Raw genomic sequence first — 19,685 nt, 5'->3', positions numbered from 1 at the left:
GAGCCACCGGCCTCCACTGGGATCAGGCTACTCAGATTCTGCATTCCACAAAACCCCCAAACATATATACTACATGCATTTATTTCTACAGACAGCCTTTTTTTCTAACCAACATTGACACCTCAAAGTGGTTAACCTTAGTTAAATACAACCCCTGTATCTGGAAATGCCCCACATATTAATATGTCACACTAGAAAGAGGCAAAATAATGATAATGATAATAAATTCCCTTGATATAGGAGACACTTGGCTTTTCTTAAAGTAATTTTCTCCTTACTCCCTTAGTAGCACAAGTCATGCAGAGTAAACAAACAATAACTAACAAAATGCTCCTCAGACTTCTTTATCAAGGGGTAGTTTTCTATTAAGAAAACCTTTATGCCTAATAATAAAGAGGATTTCAGTTCCGTTCCGTTGATAACACTTTGTTGACTTTAGCATGTAAATAAAACTTGTTTAAAGATGCCCCTTTGCCCAATACTTAGGAATCTATTACCAAAAGGGAGGTGTCCTTTAGCACATAGTCTGGGCCTTTCGTCAATGATTCACAGTAGTGTGAACACTCCTGGTGCAGTATACTTTTTTAAAACAAAAACAGAAACAAAAAAACAGCTCATTCCCCAAAACGGGGCCTGAAGGTTTCCAAACTAAAATCAAAAAGCGTTTGTTTTTACTAATAGAAAATGTTCTATCTGAGTAAGATTTTGTCACCTATGATTCTCTTGATAGCTTATCTACTATCATGTCAAGATACAGCTGCAGTGGACAGTAAGCTAACAGGATTGCCTTCCCAGAGGTAAGTCTATCTTTATGTAATTTAAGATACTGCCTTATATGTAGAAATTGTTGTCTATCTGGTCAGTGCACCAATTCATACTCAGGAATGAGGCATGTGGGTACTATTACCTTTAAGAAGCGAACAGAAAATGATTTATAAAGTAGTACCATCACAAAAGAGTAACAGGGCTGTTACACAAACCATTTTGCAGTCTTATAATTATACCTTTTTAATACATTTCCTTCTGCACTACAATTTTTCTTCAAACAATTCCATTCCTCACTTTCCACCTTTCATATATTCTAATTCAATATTTAGCTTTGAACCATGCTGTTTAAAAACTCAGTGAGCTGATAGTCCTTGTTTCTGTGATAATGAAATAATGCAGAAAAAAGTAACACATACACAAAATTAAGACAATGTTTGTGTAGCTTTAACTTTCAATATTTTATTGGCTAATAAAGTGTGGATGTGTTTAAAATAAAGTTCTATTGGGCCTTTCTCCAATAGTTAATTGGAAACCTGCCCAAAAGAAATATAATGTGGAAAGATCAAAACATGGTATCAACAGTAATTGGGTTATGACACAGGGAGAGAAGAGGTGATAGAGGGAGGAAAAATTACATTCAATTATCATTCTAGCAATCCTTACTGAAACTAAATAATGAACAGTTTTTTGATGTTTGATGAAGTTATCAAACAAAGCAGAACAATGAAGAGGCAAATTTAAATCTGGGTGAAGGTGAACCTATTGAATACTTTTCTGAAAGCTGAAGGATAGAGACACCACCAGGAAACCATGGATGCAGTGTGTCTTAAGTTAAAATATTTAAGAAAGGTAGATAGAGTAATTGTTCAGCTCCATCTTTAAACACAATTTTATACAGACATTGAAGATAGAAAATCCTAACAATGTAAAAATAGAAGACTTCAATACAGTGAGACTATGCACCAAAAGTACTCCCAAAATTTCACTAATTCAAAAAAGTTTTATAGTGGATCCAAAAGGTGAAGGAATTTCTCCTACAGAAATTAAACTGCTGTCTCAAGGCCTTAACTTCTGCCCTACACCGAGATAGCATGATTTGGCCCAAATGTATGCTGACGTTAATGTGTTTGAGGAAAGATGCAGGTTAAAAGAATTTTTCCATAATGATATTGTGAACCTATGCCATAATCCTCTCTCACAATTCCTGCCCCTCAAAACCTGAACACTACACCCAAATAGAAATCCAGTATTAGAAACCTTCCTTCAATCAGTTACAAAAACATCATGAACACAAACCTGGAAGTGTCTTTGACAATATAACAAGAGAAGAAAGAGCGACCCTCAGCCAACCTTGAATTAGAAAGGACATAGTGGGGCTGTTCACACAACATGTTAAGCCCCACTCAGTGGCTGAGTGTGGGTTGTTGTTGAACATTGTTTGCTGAACTGTGGGTTAGCGTATTATCTGAACCCAGGATATTTCCACAGGGTGGCTTGTTAACAATGCAGTGTGGCTTTTTAACCACCCTTAACAACCCAACAACAAACCATGGTTTTCTCAAGGTGGCTTGTTTGAGAAAAATAAACCACACTGCATGGTAACAAGCCACACTGTGGAGAATGTCTTGGGTTCAGAGAACATACTAACCCACAGGTCAGCAAACAACTCATGGTTCAACAACAACCCACACTCAACCACTGAGCATGGATTAGTGTGTTGTGTGAACCCAGTCACTGATAAAAACAGCTGATAAAGGAGAAACTGTGGTTGTGATGAAGATTGAGGATTATATTTCTGAAGGTCTGAGATGACTAAATGACACCAGTAAATACAAACTCCTTGATCATATTATCATAGCTGACCTGAATTAAAACATTGGCAACGTAATCCATAAATACTTTTATGAGAACTTATTGGACAGAGAAATTCCTGACCTTTTAATTAACCCCTCCCCCACAGCAGAAGATTTACATGCTACCAGACATCCATACAAAACAACAACCCAGAACAACCTATTGTTTCATGCAACAATGCTGTCACTGAGAGAATTGTACTATATATTGATTCCATAATTCAACCACTAGTCCATAAACTTCCTTCATATATTAAGGCACTACAGTTTTCCTTATGAAGCTTGAAAGACTAAATCAGGAATGTTGATTTAATAATGATACCATCATTGCAACCTTTGATGGTACTTCTTCATACACTAACATACCCTATAAAGATTGCCTTTCAGCCTTAACATACTTCTTAAATAGCAGAATTTCTAATAACCCAATACCGGAGTCTTAACTTCCTTAGCAAAGTGGACACTCACTTGCAACAATTTTATGTTTAATGGCAGCCACTATTTAGAACTCCAAGGTACAGCAATGGGAACACGTATGGCCCCATCATATGACAATCTATTTACAGGAGAACCTGAAGAAATTATCAAGAGAACTTCCATCTAGAAGCTCAGCATATGGTGGCATTAGTTACATGACATTTTTGTCATCTGAGACTATGGAAGGGATAGCTTGGAGAATTTTACTAATGATATCAACACTATCCACTTGACAACAAAGTTTACCAGCAACATCACAACTGAAACCCAAAATTATTCTTCCTGGATGTCCTCTTAATCACTGGAAACTATCGAATTGTCACAGACCTATATTGTAAACCTACAGATTCCCACATGTACCTTAACTACAGGTAATGTTGTCCGAGCCGTTTATAGAAGAATATTATTTATAGTTTATCTTAGGACAAAATGCATTAGAAATCATGATTTCTCTCTCTCTAAAAGATGAAATGAGCTTAAAGAACATCTCTAACAATTCAGACTACACTGATAATGTAATTTCATTATTTCCTATATTATCATTTCAGCATCAGTAATATCCAAGGATACTCTCCTTTATGAAGCAAAGGCTAACTCTTTGAAAGAGAATCACATTCCATTTGTTGTGGACTACCATCCCCCTGCCCCTAACTACCACCAGATAATGAAATATAGTTACCCTATTATATCCTATTGTCCTTGTCTAACAGAAGCCACTAATTCTCCACCATGCATCATGTTCAAAAACCACCCAGTTTACATAAATTACTAATTAAAGCAGCACTTAAATAAAATATTTGCAATCCAGGATCACATCTATGTAAATTAGCCTGTTGCATTACCTGCAGTTACTTTCAAGAAACCACTCCTTTTAAGAGCACAATTACTAACAAAACTTGCTGCATTAGACAACCAGTAACATGCACTTCCACTAATGTGATTTAATTAACTGAATGTAAAAAAAAAAAAAAGATCTTCTTTCCAATATGTAGGAAAAACTACAATGGACCTAAGAACAAAATTCTGTAACCAGGAATCTACAATTCGTACTAAAAAACTAGAGCAGCCTGTTGCAAGGCCTTTTAACTCACTTGCACATAGTCTCTTAGGGAGCAATCCTATGGCCACTAGACACTGTCTAGAGGGCAATAGGATATACTGTTTTCTGGGAACCGACCTCGGAGCCCGTGCTCTGAGGTCAGTTCCTGGAAAACTGACCTCCACCCTCATCTGCGCTGCCTCAGGGGCAGCATAGAGAAGCCCCATCCTCTGCACTCATAAGAGGAGCACGGAGCAACTGAAAAGGGGCAAGGCCGGGGGGGCATTCTGGGACGGGGAGAGCGGAGCTGCACGTACGACATATCCAATGTGTCGTATGGCAGCTTCCTCTCCCGGTTGGGCCCCCTGCTGCTAGACAGCCGAAAACAGCTGTCTAGTGAAAAACAGCAAGGCAGGAGAGGCGCGGAGGGAACAATCCCCCCGAGCCTCTCCTGCTTTGCTTTGGATAGGCGGTCACCTCCAAGTCCAGAGGTGGCCACCTATCTAGTTAGGATTGAGCCCTTAGACTTTCAATTGCTTCCAACTGAACAAAGGAGACTGACATACTTGACAGAAAGGAAAACTTCTGGATTTACAGACTAAGAATTCTTCTTAGCCCATATGGCCTTAACTTGAATTCATAAACTTTCTTTATACCACTCACACCTCTGTTTTATTCTTCTTAGGAATTTTCACCTCCCAGTGTTCCAAACTCTTAGCATCCATTTAACATTGCAGCTACCGATAAAGGCAAGAGCTGAAACATTTAGCGCTAGATATATTTTGAAATTATTCTGTTGTGAGTCTATCTTTCATGTGCATGTCTGTGCGTACGTGTCTGTCCAGTGTGTGACTGCTGGATTTTGATGTTTGTCCATAGAGACCCTGTGATTTGATCTAGCATACATTGATGTGTATGCACAGACTCATCTCTTGAGTATTTCAGTCTTTCATTTAGTGATCTTTCTTCAGCAGCTTCTTATGAATCCATCTTTCTTCTAATTATCAGTAGTACTATCTCCCCACATAACACAGTCTCTTAAGAAAATCAGTCTGCTGGACAAAATGGGCTCTCGCCTATGAAATCATAGAATCATAGAACAGTAGGGTTGGAAGGGGCCTACAAGGCCATCGAGTCCAACCCCCTGCTCAATGCAGGAATCCAAGTCAGGAATCCAGATCTCCTGCCACAATAAATTTGTTGGTCTTTAAGGTGCCACAGTAGTCTTTGTTGCTTTTATTCTGCTTGTCAGTCAACCATCAGTGATAATATATGATAAGTGATAATGATAGAACTCTTGGCTAGAAATGCAACAATAACAAGGATTTCTGAGACTGTCACTTCCCCTTCCCCACCAATGAATAATCAAACTGGATGTGTCTTATTTTGGAATGTGTCGGATGCAAATCACCACTGTGTTTCACAGTGCGGGAATACATATTTCTCTGTTCTCCTATGCTCCTTTTAAATGACATAGCCCAAAGGAACACACCCTTGCTAGTGCTGCAGTTTGCAGGATCTTGTTAGTCTCTGAAAAAGTTTAATGCAGAAAACACAAAGGCCACTATCTATTATGTACTCTCACTAGCAGAGACTCTCCAGGTCTCCAGTCTTTACCATCACCTCCTACATTATCCCTTTTAACTAGTGAAGCCAAGGAATCTTCTACAGGCAAAGCTGATCTTCTGCCACTGAGCCATGGCCCCTCTTATCACATACTGACTTGTAACTTCTGTTGAGAGGCAAAAGTTGTTCTCCATGGAGCATTTGAGAGGGGGACATGGGGCATATGCCTGCTATTGTGCCTGCCTAAGAAACAGAAGCCTGTAAACCTGCTCAGCACCCAGTGCTAGTCACATGATCTTTGGGCTGTGCCCCAAATTTCCATCCTCATTGTGGTGGAGATGTTCCTAATATATCTATAACCATATCAGTAGTCCTATGCAGGTGCTTGCCTGCAACCCAGTTACAATTGAAATGGGGACAGGACACATGCAAGCATGTCCTGCCCCCCCCATGTCCCTGCACCCCTGGCTGTGTCACAGGTCTTCCTGCATTGAATGCAAGGATCTCAATGACCCCCTTCATGGATCACTGCCTTGTTGTGGCGAAGGGGCTTGCGTAACTCAGTGAAGCCATAAGCTATGCCGTGCAGGGCCACCCAAGACGGACAGGTCATGGCAGAGAGTTCTGACAAAATGTGGTCCACTGGAGAAGGAAATGGCAACCCACTCCAGTATTCTTGCCAAGAAAACCCCATGGAACGTATCACAAGGCTAAAAGATATGACGCCGGAAGATGAGCCCCTCAGGTCGGAAGGTGTCCAATATGCTACTGGGGAAGAGCAGAGGGTATTTCCAAGTAGCGCCAGAAAGAGTGAAGTGGCTGGGCCAAACCCGAAAGGACACTCAGCTGTGGATGTGTCTGGTGGTGAAAAGAAAATCCGATGCTGTAAAGAACAATATTGTTTAGGAACCTGGAATGTCAGATCAATGAATCAAGGTAAGCTGGAGGTGGTTAAACATGAGATGGCAAGATTGAACATCGACATCTTGGAAATCAGCGAACTAAAATGGACAGGCATGGGCGAATTTAATTCAGGTGACTATCATATCTACTATTGTGGGCAAGAATCCCTTAGAAGAAATGGAGTAGCACTCATAGTCAACAAAAGGGTGGGAAAAGCAGTACTGGGGTACAATCTTAAAAATGATAGAATGATCTCAGTACGAATCCAAGGCAAACCATTCAACATCACAGTAATTCAAGTCTATGCCCCAACCACTGAGGCCGAAGAAGCTGAGGTTGATCGGTTCTATGAAGACCTACAACACCATCTAGAACTAACACCAAAAAAAGATGTCCTCTTCATCATAGGGGATTGGAATGCTAAAGTAGGAAGTCAAGAAATCACTGGGATAACAGGCAGGCATGGCCTTGGTGTACAAAATGAAGCAGGACAAAAGCTAATAGAGTTTTGCCAAGAGAACATGTTGATCATAGCAAACACTGTTTTCCAACAGCACAAGAGGCGACTCTACACATGGACATCACCAGATGGTCAATATCGAAATCAGATTGATTATGTCCTTTGCAGCCAAAGATGGAGAAGCTCCATACAGTCAGTAAAAACAAGACCTGGAGCTGACTGTGGCTCAGATCATGAGCTGCTTCTTGCAAAATTTCGGCTTAAATTGAAGAATGTCGGGAAAACCACTAAACCGTTCAGGTATGACCTAAATCATATCCCTGATGAATATACAGTGGAGGTGAGGAATAGATTTCAGGGATTAGACCTGATAGACAGAGTGCCTGAGGAACTATGGACGGAGGTCCGTAACATTGTTCAGGAGGCAGCAACGAAATCCATCGCAAAGAAAAAGAAATGCAAGAAAGCCAAGTGGCTGTCTGATGAGGCTTTACAAGTAGCTGAGGAAAGAAGGGAAGCGAAAAGCAAGGGAGAAAGGGGAAGATATACCCAACTGAGAGTTCCAGAGAATAGCAAGGAGAGACAAGAAGGTCTTCTTAAATGAACAATGCAAAGAAATTGAGGAAAACAACAGAATGGGAAAGACTAGAGATCTCTTCAAGAAAATTGGAGATCTCAAGGGAACGTTTTGTGCAAAGACGGGCATGATAAAGGACAAAGAAGGCAGGGACCTCACAGAAGCAGATGAGATTAAGAAGAGGTGGAAAGAATACACAGAAGAACTATACAGGAAAGATCTGAATGTCCCTGATAGCCATGATAGTGCGGTCACTGAACTTGAGCCGGACATCCTAGAGAGTGAAGTCAAGTGGGCCTTAGGAAGCATTACTAACAACAAAGCTAGCGGAGATGACAGTATTCCAGCTGAGCTATTTAAAATCCTAAAAGACGATGCTGTTAAAGTGCTGCATTCAATATACCAACAAATCTGGAACACTCAACAGTGGCCACAAGACTGGAAAAGGTCAGTTTACATTCCAATTCCAAAGAAGGGCAACGCCAAAGAGTGTTCAAACTACTGCACAATTGCGCTCATTTCACATGCCAGCAAGGTGATGCTCAAAATCCTACAAGCTAGGCTTCAGCAGTATGCAAACCGAGAACTACCGGAAGTACAAGCTGGGTTTCGAAGAGGCAGAGGAACTAGAGATCAAACCGCCAACATTCGCTGGATCATGGAGAAAGCAAGAGAATTCCAGAAAAATGTCTATTTCTGCTTCATTGACTACGCTAAAGCCTTTGATTGTGTGGATCACAACAAACTGTGGCAAATTCTTAAAGTGATGGGAGTACCAGACCACCTTACCTGTCTCCTGAGAAACCTGTACGAGGGTCAAGAAGCAACAGTAAGAACCAGACATGGAACAACCGAGTGGTTCAAAATTGGGAAAGGAGTATGACAAGGCTGCATATTGTCACCCTGCTTATTTAACTTATATGCAGAGTACATCATGAGAAATGCCGGGTTGGATGAATCAGAGGTCGGAATTAAGATTGCTGGGAGAATTATCAACAACCTCCGATATGCAGACGATACCACCCTAATGGCAGAAAGCGAAGAGGATCTAAAGAGCCTCTTGTTGAGGGTGAAAGAGGAGAGTGCAAAACCTGGTTTGAAACTCAACATTAAAAAAACTAAGATCATGGCATCTGGCCTCATCACTTCCTGGTATATAGAAGGGGAAGAAATGGAAGCAGTGACAGATTTTACTTTCTTGGGCTCCAAGATCACCGCAGACGGTGACTGTAGCCATGAAATTAAAAGACGCTTGCTCCTTGGGAGGAAAGCTATGGCCAACCTAGACAGCATAGTAAGAAGCAGAGACATCACCTTGCCGACAAAGGTCCGTCTAATCAAAGCTATGGTTTTCCCAGTAGTAATGTATGGCTGTGAGAGCTGGACTATAAGGAAGGCTGAGCGCCGAAGAATTGATGCTTTCGAACTGTGGTGCTGGAGAAGACTCTTCCGAGTCCCCTGGACTGCAAGGAGGTCAAATCAGTCAATCCTAAAGGAAATCAACCCTGAGTGCTCATTGGAAGGACAGATAATGAAGCTGAAGCTCAAATATTTTGGCCACCTAATGCGAAGAGAAAACTCCCTGGAAAAGACCCTGATGCTGGGAAAGACTGAAGGCAAAAGGAGAAGGGGACGGCAGAGGATGAGATGGCTAGATAGCATCACGGATGCAATGAATATGAACTTGAGCACGCTCCGGGAGAGAGCGCAGGACAGGAAGGCCTGGTGTGCTATGGTCCATGGGGTCACGAAGAGTCGGACACGACTGAACGACTGAACAACAACAACAATCTCGATGGCATCTGATAAGGCAGGGTTCCTGGTCATGGGAGCTCAGTAAGCAGGTTCAGCTAAATGCCCCTATCCAGCATTTTGAGTTCAATGAGCAAAGATTTGTGATGTAGCCAGTGGCATGGGGATGTCTGGGGACTGGGTGAGGGTGTTCACATTCATCCCATCCCTACTTTAGTTGTAACGAGGATGCAAGGGAATACCTGCATCAGTATCTGTATCTATTTATCCTGTTGAATGATTTGCCCCAATTAAGGGCTGTGTCCAGTGTCATGGTTGGCTCATGTATTTTAAAGGAATCATGTGAAAACATTTCACGGGTTATCCATCCTGTTTTCCCTGGGCTGAACAAGACCTGACAAGACTGTATGAAACATCCAGAGAATGTTGCAGTTATCATGTAATGGAAGGGCTCAAGTAATCACTCTGGAATGTCTGTCCATTAGCTCCAAATGTTATCTCAGAAATTACCTTTCGGTAATTGGGTCCTTGTGTCCTTATGTCATATATTATCGGCTTTGTGAGGCTACTTGCCATTATGCCAGTTTTAGAGATAAAGGTAAGAAGTAATAACTTGCCTAAGATCATTCACAGGTCAGGTTTCCAGGTCCAGGCCCAGTATTCTAGCTATTTCACTGAGCCATTGGGGCTTAAAGCCACATAAATCATACAACAGCTGTATCGTTTACAGGTGACACCATTTCAAAAACCACCTACTCATTTAATTTTTTTGGATTGGAATTTATTCTTTATTTCCATGAGCTTTAGAGAAGCCCCCCGCCCCCCAAGTGGATAGTATCTTTTCACACAGACTGCCTCAGTCATGGGCGATGCTCCTTTTATTCATAATAACCCTGAAGGTTAAATTGACTTCATCCTAATGCTTTCCAGTTGGCATGATTCTGACCTCTGGAGAAAGAAAGAATGAGCAATATTATACCAAATCCACTGGGTATGGAGTAAAGGTGTGCATTGGATTCAGGCAAAGCCTGAAAAGAATTAAAACACTCCAGTGCTGTTCTGTTACCTCCCGAGGTGAAGCTGGCTTCCCTACAAAAGCAACAGAACTGAGCTTGCTCCAGAACAAGGCTTCATTAGACAACTGTGTTTCAGAGGCACAGGAGATGTAGAAACTTTGGAGAAAAATGTCTCCATTTTTAAGTTTTGCTTCTCTAAATACTGCAATTATGAGCAAGTGGAGGAAGGAAGAGCAGTTCAGTGACTGAAAGGTCCGTTTTCTACTCTTCATTACATTTAGACCCTTTCAAGTTAAAATATACAGACAAGTATACCAATATTAAGACATAGGCTACTATTTCTTCAGCTTAACTAATACAGTCACAAGCCTCCAAACTTCTGATCCAGAAATTATATGATATTGAAAGTCAGGATCTGTACTCTCTGGCTAACAGAACTTGTTCTCCATGGGATTTTGCCCAGTTACGGTATCTCACTTTCTTATTTCATAGAATCATAGAATCATGGAATCATAGAATAGTAGGGTTGGAAGGGGCCTATAAGACCGCTGAGTCCAACCACCTGCTCAAGGCAGGAATCTAAGTCAAAACATCTCTGACAGATGACTGTCTAGCCTTGTCTTGAATGCCTCCAGTGTGGGAGAGCCCACCACCTCCCTAGGTAATTGGTTCCATTGTCATATTGCTCTTACAGTCAGGAAGTTTTTCCTGATGTTCAGCCGGAATCTGGCTTCCTGTCACTTGAGTCCATTATTCCATGTCCTCGGGGATGATTGAGAAGAGTTCCTGGTCTTCCTCTCTGTGACAACCGTTCAAGTACTTGAAGAGCGCTATCATATCTCCCCTCAGTCTTCTCTTCTCAAGACTAAACTTGCCCAGTTCTTTCAGTCTCTCTTCATAGGGCTTTGTTTCCAGTCCCCTGATCATCTTTGTTGCCCTCCTCTGAACCCTCTCCAGCTTGCCTGCATCCTTCTTAAAGTGCAGTGCTCAGAATTGGACACATTACTCCAGATGAGGCCTAACCAGTGCTGAGTAGAGGGGAACTAGTACTTCCCGGGATTTGGAAGCTATGCTTCTATTAATGCAGCCCAAAATAACATTGGCCTTTTTTGCAGCCACATCACATTGTTGGCCCATATTCAGCTTGTGATCCACAACAGTTCCAAGATCCTTCTCGCTTGTAGTGTTGTTGAGCCACGTATCCCCCATCTTGTAACTGTGCATTTGGTTTCTTTTTCCTAGGTGCAGAACTTGGCATTTATCCCTGTTAAATGTCATTCTGTTGTTTTCTGCCCAGCACTCCAGCCTACCAAGATCACTTTGAATTTGGTTTCTGTCTTGCAAGGTATTAGCTATCCCTCCCAATTTTGTGCCATCTGCAAATTTAATCAGCATTCCCTGCACCTCCTCCTCCAAGTCATTAATAAAAATGTTGAAGAGCACTGAGCCCAGGACTGAGCCCTGCGGTACCCCACTCGTTACCTCTCCCCAGTTTGAAAAGGTCCTATTGATAAGCACTCTTTGAGTCCGATTCTGTAGCCAACTGTGGATCCACCTGATAGTTGTTCCATCTAGCCCACTTTGAGCTAGTTTGCTCATCAGGATATCATGGGGCACTTTGTCGAAAGCTTTGCTGAAGTCGAGGTATATGTAGGGATGGACGAAAGTCCCTTACCTGGTCCCGCAGCTTTTTTCGGGGGGGGGGGAGGTGCTCCGTCTCTCCCCCCAAAATTCTTGGCGGGTGGGGAGGCACCACACCCCTCCCCGCCGAAATTCTGGCCAGGGGGCAGGCACGCCATCCCTCCCCGCCGAAATTCTGGCCGGGGGGGAGCGCCCCATCTCTCCGGCCACGAAAGAATAAAGTAAAGTAAAAAAAAAAAAAAGATAGGCTATGTAAATCTTTACATAGCCTATCATGGCTGACTTTGGGGGGGAAAAAAAGCGTGTACGCAAATGGCGGCGCCCATGGGCGCCACCATTTGCGTTCCTTATTTGGGCACGGGTAGTCTACGTAATCATGGATCACTGCCTTGTTGTGGCGAAGGGGCTTGCGTAACTCAGTGAAGCCATAAGCAATGCCGTGTAGGGCCACCCAAGACGGACAGATCATGGCAGAGAGTTCTGACAAAATGTGGTCCACTGGAGAAGGAAACGGCAACCCACTCCAGTATTCTTGTCAAGAAAACCCCATGGAACATATCACAAGGCTAAAAGATAGGACACCGGAAGATGAGCCCCTCAGGTCGGAAGGTGTCCAATATACTACTGGGGAAGAGCAGAGGGTATTTCCAAGTAGCGCCAGAAAGAGTGAAGCGGCTGGGCCAAAGCCAAAAGGACACTCAGCTGTGGATGTGTCTGGTGGTGAAAAGAAAGTCCGATGCTGTAAAGAACAATATTGTTTAGGAACCTGGAATGTCAGATCAATGAATCAAGGTAAGCTGGAGGTGGTCAAACATGAGATGGCAAGATTGAACATCGACATCTTGGGAATCAGTGAACTAAAATGGACAGGCATGGGCGAATTTAATTCAGGTGACCATCATATCTACTATTGTGGGCAAGAATCCCTTAGAAGAAATGGAGTAGTACTCATAGTCAACAGAAGGGTGGGAAAAGCAGTACTGGGGTACAATCTTAAAAATGATAGAATGATCTCAGTACGAATCCAAGGCAAACCATTCAACATCACAGTAATTCAAGTCTATGCCCCAATCAATGATGCCCAAGAAGCTGAGGTTGATCGGTTCTATGAAGACCTACAACACCTTCTAGAACTAACACCAAAAAAAGATGTCCTCTTCATCATAGGGGATTGGAATGCTAAAGTAGGAAGTCAAGAAATCACTGGGATAACAGGCAGGCATGGCCTTGGCGTACAAAATGAAGCAGGACAAAGGCTAATAGAGTTTTGCCAAGAGAACACGCTGATCATAGCAAACACTGTTTTCCAACAGCACAAGAGACGACTCTACACATGGATATCACCAGATGGTCAATATCGAAATCAGATTGATTATGTCCTTTGCAGCCAAAGATGGAGAAGCTCTATACAGTCAGTCAAAACAAGACCTGGAGCTGACTGTGGCTCAGATCATGAGCTGATTCTTGCAAAATTTTGGCTTAAATTGAAGAACATAGGGAAAACCACTAAACCATTCAGGTATGACCTCAATCATATCCCTTATGAATATACAGTGGAGGTGAGGAATAGATTTCAGGGATTAGACCTGATAGACTGAGTGCCTGAGGAACTATGGACGGAGGTCCATAACATTGTTCAGGAGGCAGCAACTCAATCCATCGCAAAGAAAAAGAAATGCAAGAAAGCCAAGTGGCTGTCTGATGAGGCTTTACAAGTAGCTGAGGAAAAAAGGAAAGCGAAAAGCAAGGGAGAAAGGGGAAGATATATCCAACTGAATGCAGAGTTCCAGAGAATAGCAAGGAGAGACAAGAAGGCCTTCTTAAATGAACAATGCAAAGAAAGCAAGGAAAACAATAGAATGGGAAAGACTAGAGCTCTCTTCAAGAAAATTGGAGATCTCAAGGGAACATTTTGTGCAAAGACGGGCATGATAAAGGACAAAGAAGGCAGGGACCTAACAGATGCAGATGAGATTAAGAAGAGGTGGAAAGAATACACAGAAGAACTATACAGGAAAGATCTGAATGTCCCTGATAGCCATGATAGTGCGGTCACTGAACTTGAGCCGGACATCCTGGAGAGTGAAGTCAAGTGGGCCTTAGGAAGCATTACTAACAACAAAGCTAGTGGAGATGACAGTATTCCAGCTGAGCTATTTAAAATCCTAAAAGATGATGCTGTTAAAGTGCTGCATTCAATATGCCAACAAATTTGGAACACTCAACTATGGCCGCAAGACTGGAAAAGGTCAGTTTACATTCCAATTCCAAAGAAGGGCAACGCCAAAGAATGTTCAAACTACCGCACAATTGAGCTCATTTCACATGCCAGCAAGGTGATGCTCAAAATCCTACAAGCTAGGCTTCAGCCATATGCAAAGCGAGAACTACCAGAAGTACAAGCGGGGTTTCGAAGAGGCAGAGGAACTAGAGATCAAATCGCCAACATTCGCTGGATCATGGAGAAAGCAAGAGAATTCCAGAAAAATGTCTATTTCTGCTTCATTGACTATGCTAAAGCCTTTGATTGTGTGGATCACAACAAACGGTGGCAAATTCTTAAAGCGATGGGAGTACCAGACCACCTTACCTGTCTCCTGAGAAACCTCTACGAGGGTCAAGAAGCAACAGTAAGAACCAGACATGGAACAACCGAGTGGTTCAAAATTGGGAAAGGAGTAAGGCAAGGCTGTATATTGTCACCCTGCTTATTTAACTTATATGCAGAGTACATCGTGATAAATGCTGGGTTGGATGAATCACAGGTCGGAATTAAGATTGCTGGGAGAATTATCAACAACCTCCGATATGCAGATGATACCACCCTAATGGCAGAAAGCGAGGAGGGTCTAAAGAGCCTCTTGTTGAGGGTGAAAGAGGAGAGTGCAAAACCTGGTTTGAAACTCAACATTAATAAAACTAAGATCATGGCATCTGGCCCCATCACTTCCTGGCATATAGAAGGGGAAGAAATGGAAGCAGTGACAGATTTTACTTTCTTGGGCTCCAAGATCACTGCAGACGGTGACTGTAGCCATGAAATTAAAAGACGCTTGCTCCTTGGGAGGAAAGCTATGGCAAACCTAGACAGCATAGTAAGAAGCAGAGACATCACCTTGCCAACAAAGGTCCGTCTAATCAAAGCTATGGTTTTCCCAGTAGTAATGTATGGCTGTGAGAGCTGGACTATAAGGAAGGCTGAGCGCCGAAGAATTGATGCTTTCGAACTGTGGTGCTGGAGAAGACTCTTCCGAGTCCCCTGGACTGCAAGGAGGTCAAATCAGTCAATCCTAAAGGAAATCAACCCTGAGTGCTCATTGGAAGGACAGATACTGAAGCTGAAGCTCAAATATTTTGGCCACCTAATGTGAAGAGAAAACTCTCTGGAAAAGACCCTGATGCTGGGAAAGACTGAAGGCAAAAGGAGAAGGGGACGGCAGAGGATGAGATGGCTAGATAGCATCACCGATGCAATGAATATGAACTTGAGCACGCTCTGGGAGAGAGCGCAGGACAGGAAGGTCTGGCGTGCTATGGTCCATGGGGTCACGAAGAGTCGGACACGACTGAACGACTGAACAACAACAACAACAACAACAACAAGTCTACGTAAAGATTTACGTAGACTACGGAGAAAATAAGGGCAACGCAAATAGCGTTGCCCTTATTTTCGCCATAGTCTATGTAAATCTTTACGTAGACTACCCATGCCCAAATAAGGAATGCAAATGGCAGCGCCCATGGGTGCCGCCATTTGCGTATGCACTTCCCCCCCCCCAAAGTCAGCTGTGATAGGCTACGTAAATCTTTACATAGCCTATCACGGCTGACTTTGAAAATCTAGCGGTGATAAGCAACGTAAATCTTTACGTAGCCTATCACTTTTTTTTTTTTTACTTGGAAATGGCGGCGGTGGCAGCCGGTCGAAAGACCGGCCGCCGCACCGCTGCCGCACCGCCGCTGGGACCCGCTGCCGCGAGGGACATTCACACAAGGTAAGTTCCATCCTGGGGGGGGCGGGGGGTGTCAGAGAATTTCCTCACCAATTTCGGGGAGCCGAATGCGTTGGCATTCGGCCTCCCAGAGATTCGTGGAGAAATTCTCCGACATCCCTAGGTATATGATGTCCACAGCCACAGTCCACAAGGGAGGTTACCTGATCAAAAAATGAGATCAGATTAATCTGGCAGGATTTGTTCTTGACAAATCCATGTTGGCTTCGAGTCATCACTGCATTGTTTTCAAGGTGCTTCCAGATGGATTGCTTTATCATCTGCTCCAGAATTTTCCCAGGGATTGATGTCAGACTGACTGGTCTGTAGTTCCCAGGTTCCAACTTTTTGAAGATAGGGCCAACATTAGCCCTCCTCCAGTCATCTGGCACTTCACCCATCCTCCATGATTTCTCAAAGAGCATAGACAGCGGTTCTGAGAGTTCTTCTGCCAGTTCCTTTATTACTCTAGGATGCAATTCATCTGGCCCTGGAGATCTGAACTCATTCAAAGTCATTAGGTGTTCCTTGACCATATGCTTATCGATCTCAAGCTGCAATCCTGACCGTTCAGCCTATACTTTGCCTTTGCCAGGGGGGTCATAGAGCCTCTTTCGGGAGAAGACTGAGCCAAATTAGGAATTGAGCACTTCTGCCTTTTTCTTGACATCTGTTATCATTTTGCCATCCTAATCTAATAGCTGTACTACCATTTCTTTCCTCTGTCTTTTACTATGACATCTCTTAGGAATATTCAAGCTCGTAGAGCATTTATACTTTCAAGACTAAATGTTCTACCAACAGTAGGTCCATCTTCTAATCCTAGGGCACATTTTACCAGGGGCTCTAATTACTCTGCTTTGGGGGAGGGCAAGGAAGGGACCGTGAGATGGCTATCCTTCCATCACCACCAGGCTTCACTATGAAAAAAGCCTTGAACTGGGTTTCACTCATCATAGCTTCCTAGCCCCTGCACCTATCCTTCTGAAACTTTTCAGGTTTTCCACCTGGGGACACCTCTAGGATATGTACCGTTTTCATGCAAATTGCCCCCCAAAAACAGGGGAGGGGGGAAAGGGAAGCAAATCATTTTCCCTCCCCCACCTCAATTTGAGGACCCCCCTTCCATATGAATTCCAGTGCCCATCCTCCTGAAACTTTGCAGGTTTCTTGGTTAGGGACATTTTTTCAAAGGTGCACATGTTGTCCAAAACATTTGCAGAATGCATCACAAGCCCAGAAATGTACAGATTTCTGATTGGAACTTGCATTTGGGTCTGCAAAGTGCATTTCGGGTAAAACAGTAAAAAACAAGCCCCTCTCACCCCCCCCCCCAATGAATTTCTTACACATCCCTAGTTCTGACAGGGGAAGGTCTAAAGGCAGTATCATTGTGAACAGTCATCCACATGTATCTCATACAAGTACTGATTGTATTTATTCTTCTCCCAATTGTAAATTACTGTTGATTTCAGGTAGGGCAAATATTGGATATTCAGTTCACTACCTTAAACATAAAGCAGGTGCATACATAGGTATTAATTTCACCCACATGTCCAAAAGTGTTTTCCAAATGTGAATTAACGTTCTTTAATTCCATTTTGCTATTGTAAAGCAGTGCCTGTGTGCTCTTGGAAATGCATTTTGTTGGCACTCTATTACTGGGATGCTATGAGAGAAGCCAACAACTACATTTGAATAACCTTCTTATTTTTGGCATCTTTCCACAATACTTCAGGATGTTTTGCTGCTCTTTCATAGAATCATAGAATAGTAGGGTTGGAAAGGGCCAACCCCCTGCTCAGTGCAGGAATCCAAGTCAGAGCATCCCTGACAGATGGGTGTCCAGCTTCATCTTGAAGGCCTCCAGTGTGGGAGAGCCCACCACCTCCCGAGGTAATTGGTTTCATTGTTGTATTGCTCTGTCAGGAATTTTATCCTGATGTTCAGCCAGAATCTGGCTTCCTGTAACTTGAGCCCATTATTCCGTGTCCTGCATTCTGGGATGATGGAGAAGAGATCCTGGCCTTCCTCTCTGTGACAACCTTTCAAGTACTTGAAGAGTAGGGATGTACAAAAGTGACTTACCTGTTCGTGGATGTGATTCGCGGTGGGGGAGGAGGCGCTCCATCCCTCCCCCCGGAATCCTCGACGGGGGCGGAGGCGCTCCGGTCCTCCCCCCCGGAATCCTGCCCAGCCGGCTCCGCTCTGCGGCAGCTCTGCAGAGCAGCCGGCCAGGGCCGTCCACAGCCAGAGTTCTGTGGACGGCCCTGGAATCCTGGAATTCTCACTGGAATCCGTGGCGGAATTCTCTGCCATCCCTATGAAGAGCGCTATTGTATCTCCCCTCAGTCTTCTCAAGGCCCAGTTCTTTCAGTCTCTCTTCACAGGGCTTTGTTTCCCGTCCCCTGATCATTTTTGTTGCTCTCCTCTGAACCCTCTCCAGCTTGTCTGCATCCTTCTTAAAGTGCAGTGCCCAGGACTGCACACAGTACTCCACATGAGGCCTAACCAGTGCTGAGTAGGGGGAACTAGTACTTCCTGGGATTTGGAAGCTATTTCTATTAATGCAGCCCCAAATAGCCTTTGCCTTTTTTGCAGCCACATCACATTGTTGGCTCATACTCAGCTTGTGATCTACCCCTAATGCAACTCAGCCATCTATTCTTTTCTTTTCCCTCAGTGCTATCTCCTACAGCAACACCCATATTTATTTACACACATAGTATGCTCTGATCCACTGAAGGGCTACTTTGTGCAGAAATATGCATACCTGTGTGAATCTCTACTATGACATGCGCAAGCGGCTGCTCTTGAACTGGTGGGAATCACCCTGCATCTTACAGCTCATGTTGCACATGCGATGTGTGTTCTAATCCAGAAACGCATAAACACTGCTGTGCTCACACCCCTGCTATTCTGTTCTGGGTTGGCTCAGTGTATGCAGCTTCCCTCCAGGGCATCGTCACTTCAGCAGGAGACACAGGATGGGAGAGAGCCGCAACAGTGTGGATGCCCTCAGTTTTCTGATTGGGACAAGAACTTACAACTTAAACATTGATTTCTTATCATTCCCTCTATTTCCATTTTCAAGGGCAGGGGTGCAGCTAGGGCCAGATCTACACCTTGTATAGTATCAGTGGTGGCACTATCCCCCTTGTGCATTTATACCTCATAGCACACACAATTAGGGATGGCGGAGAATTCCGCCACAGACTCCGGGGGGGGGGCAGAATCTTAGAATCCCCCCCCCCGCAGTCCGTGGCAGAATGGACCACTCCACCCGCCACCCTGTGAAGTTCGACCTGGCCGGCTCCTACCTGGCACTGCCGGGTCCGGCTGGGTCCATCCATGGCCGGTCTTCGGACGCGAATGGCATCCTGCCTAGCGGACGCCATTTGCGTCCCTTCCCCTTACCATAATAGGCTACATAAAATTTATGTAGCCTATCACAGTAAGGGGAAGGGACGTAAATGGCGTGCGCTAGGCTGGTCGCCATTTGCGTCCGAAGACCAGCCGTGGCCAGAAGTCTGGCTGCAGCCAGCCCAGGTAAGGGGGTTTCGTACACCCCTTCACACAGTGGACATCTGTTTGCGGTATTTTGCATAACATGGAATAAAAAGTGGGAAATAATGCTAGAA

The 19,685-nt window shown here is 43.7% G+C and overlaps 1 protein-coding gene across 3 annotated transcripts in view; it reads left to right on the top strand.

Annotated features, from left to right (window-relative positions):
* Window positions 1-476: 476 nt before the first annotated feature.
* Window positions 477-19,685, top strand: part of C8A (complement C8 alpha chain) — a 71,377-nt gene continuing 52,168 nt past the window's right edge. The window contains exons 1-2 of one of the 3 annotated variants that reach the window (XM_084852400.1): window positions 572-797; window positions 3,188-3,469. In XM_084852400.1, the coding sequence (XP_084708526.1) occupies window positions 3,453-3,469 (17 nt within the window). In that variant the 5' untranslated portion in view covers window positions 572-797; window positions 3,188-3,452. Of the gene's footprint in view, window positions 798-3,187; window positions 3,470-19,685 lie in introns of all 3 variants that reach the window. The other 2 variants (XM_084852398.1, XM_084852399.1) reach the window with 2 other exon arrangements.

This window comes from Heloderma suspectum, chromosome 4 (genome assembly GCF_057233095.1).
Source record: "Heloderma suspectum isolate Gila_16-S chromosome 4, 16-S_ref, whole genome shotgun sequence".
Taxonomy (NCBI): domain Eukaryota; kingdom Metazoa; phylum Chordata; class Lepidosauria; order Squamata; family Helodermatidae; genus Heloderma; species Heloderma suspectum.
Note: the sequence above shows the minus strand (reverse complement) of the source record. Positions and strands in the feature narration are given on the sequence as shown.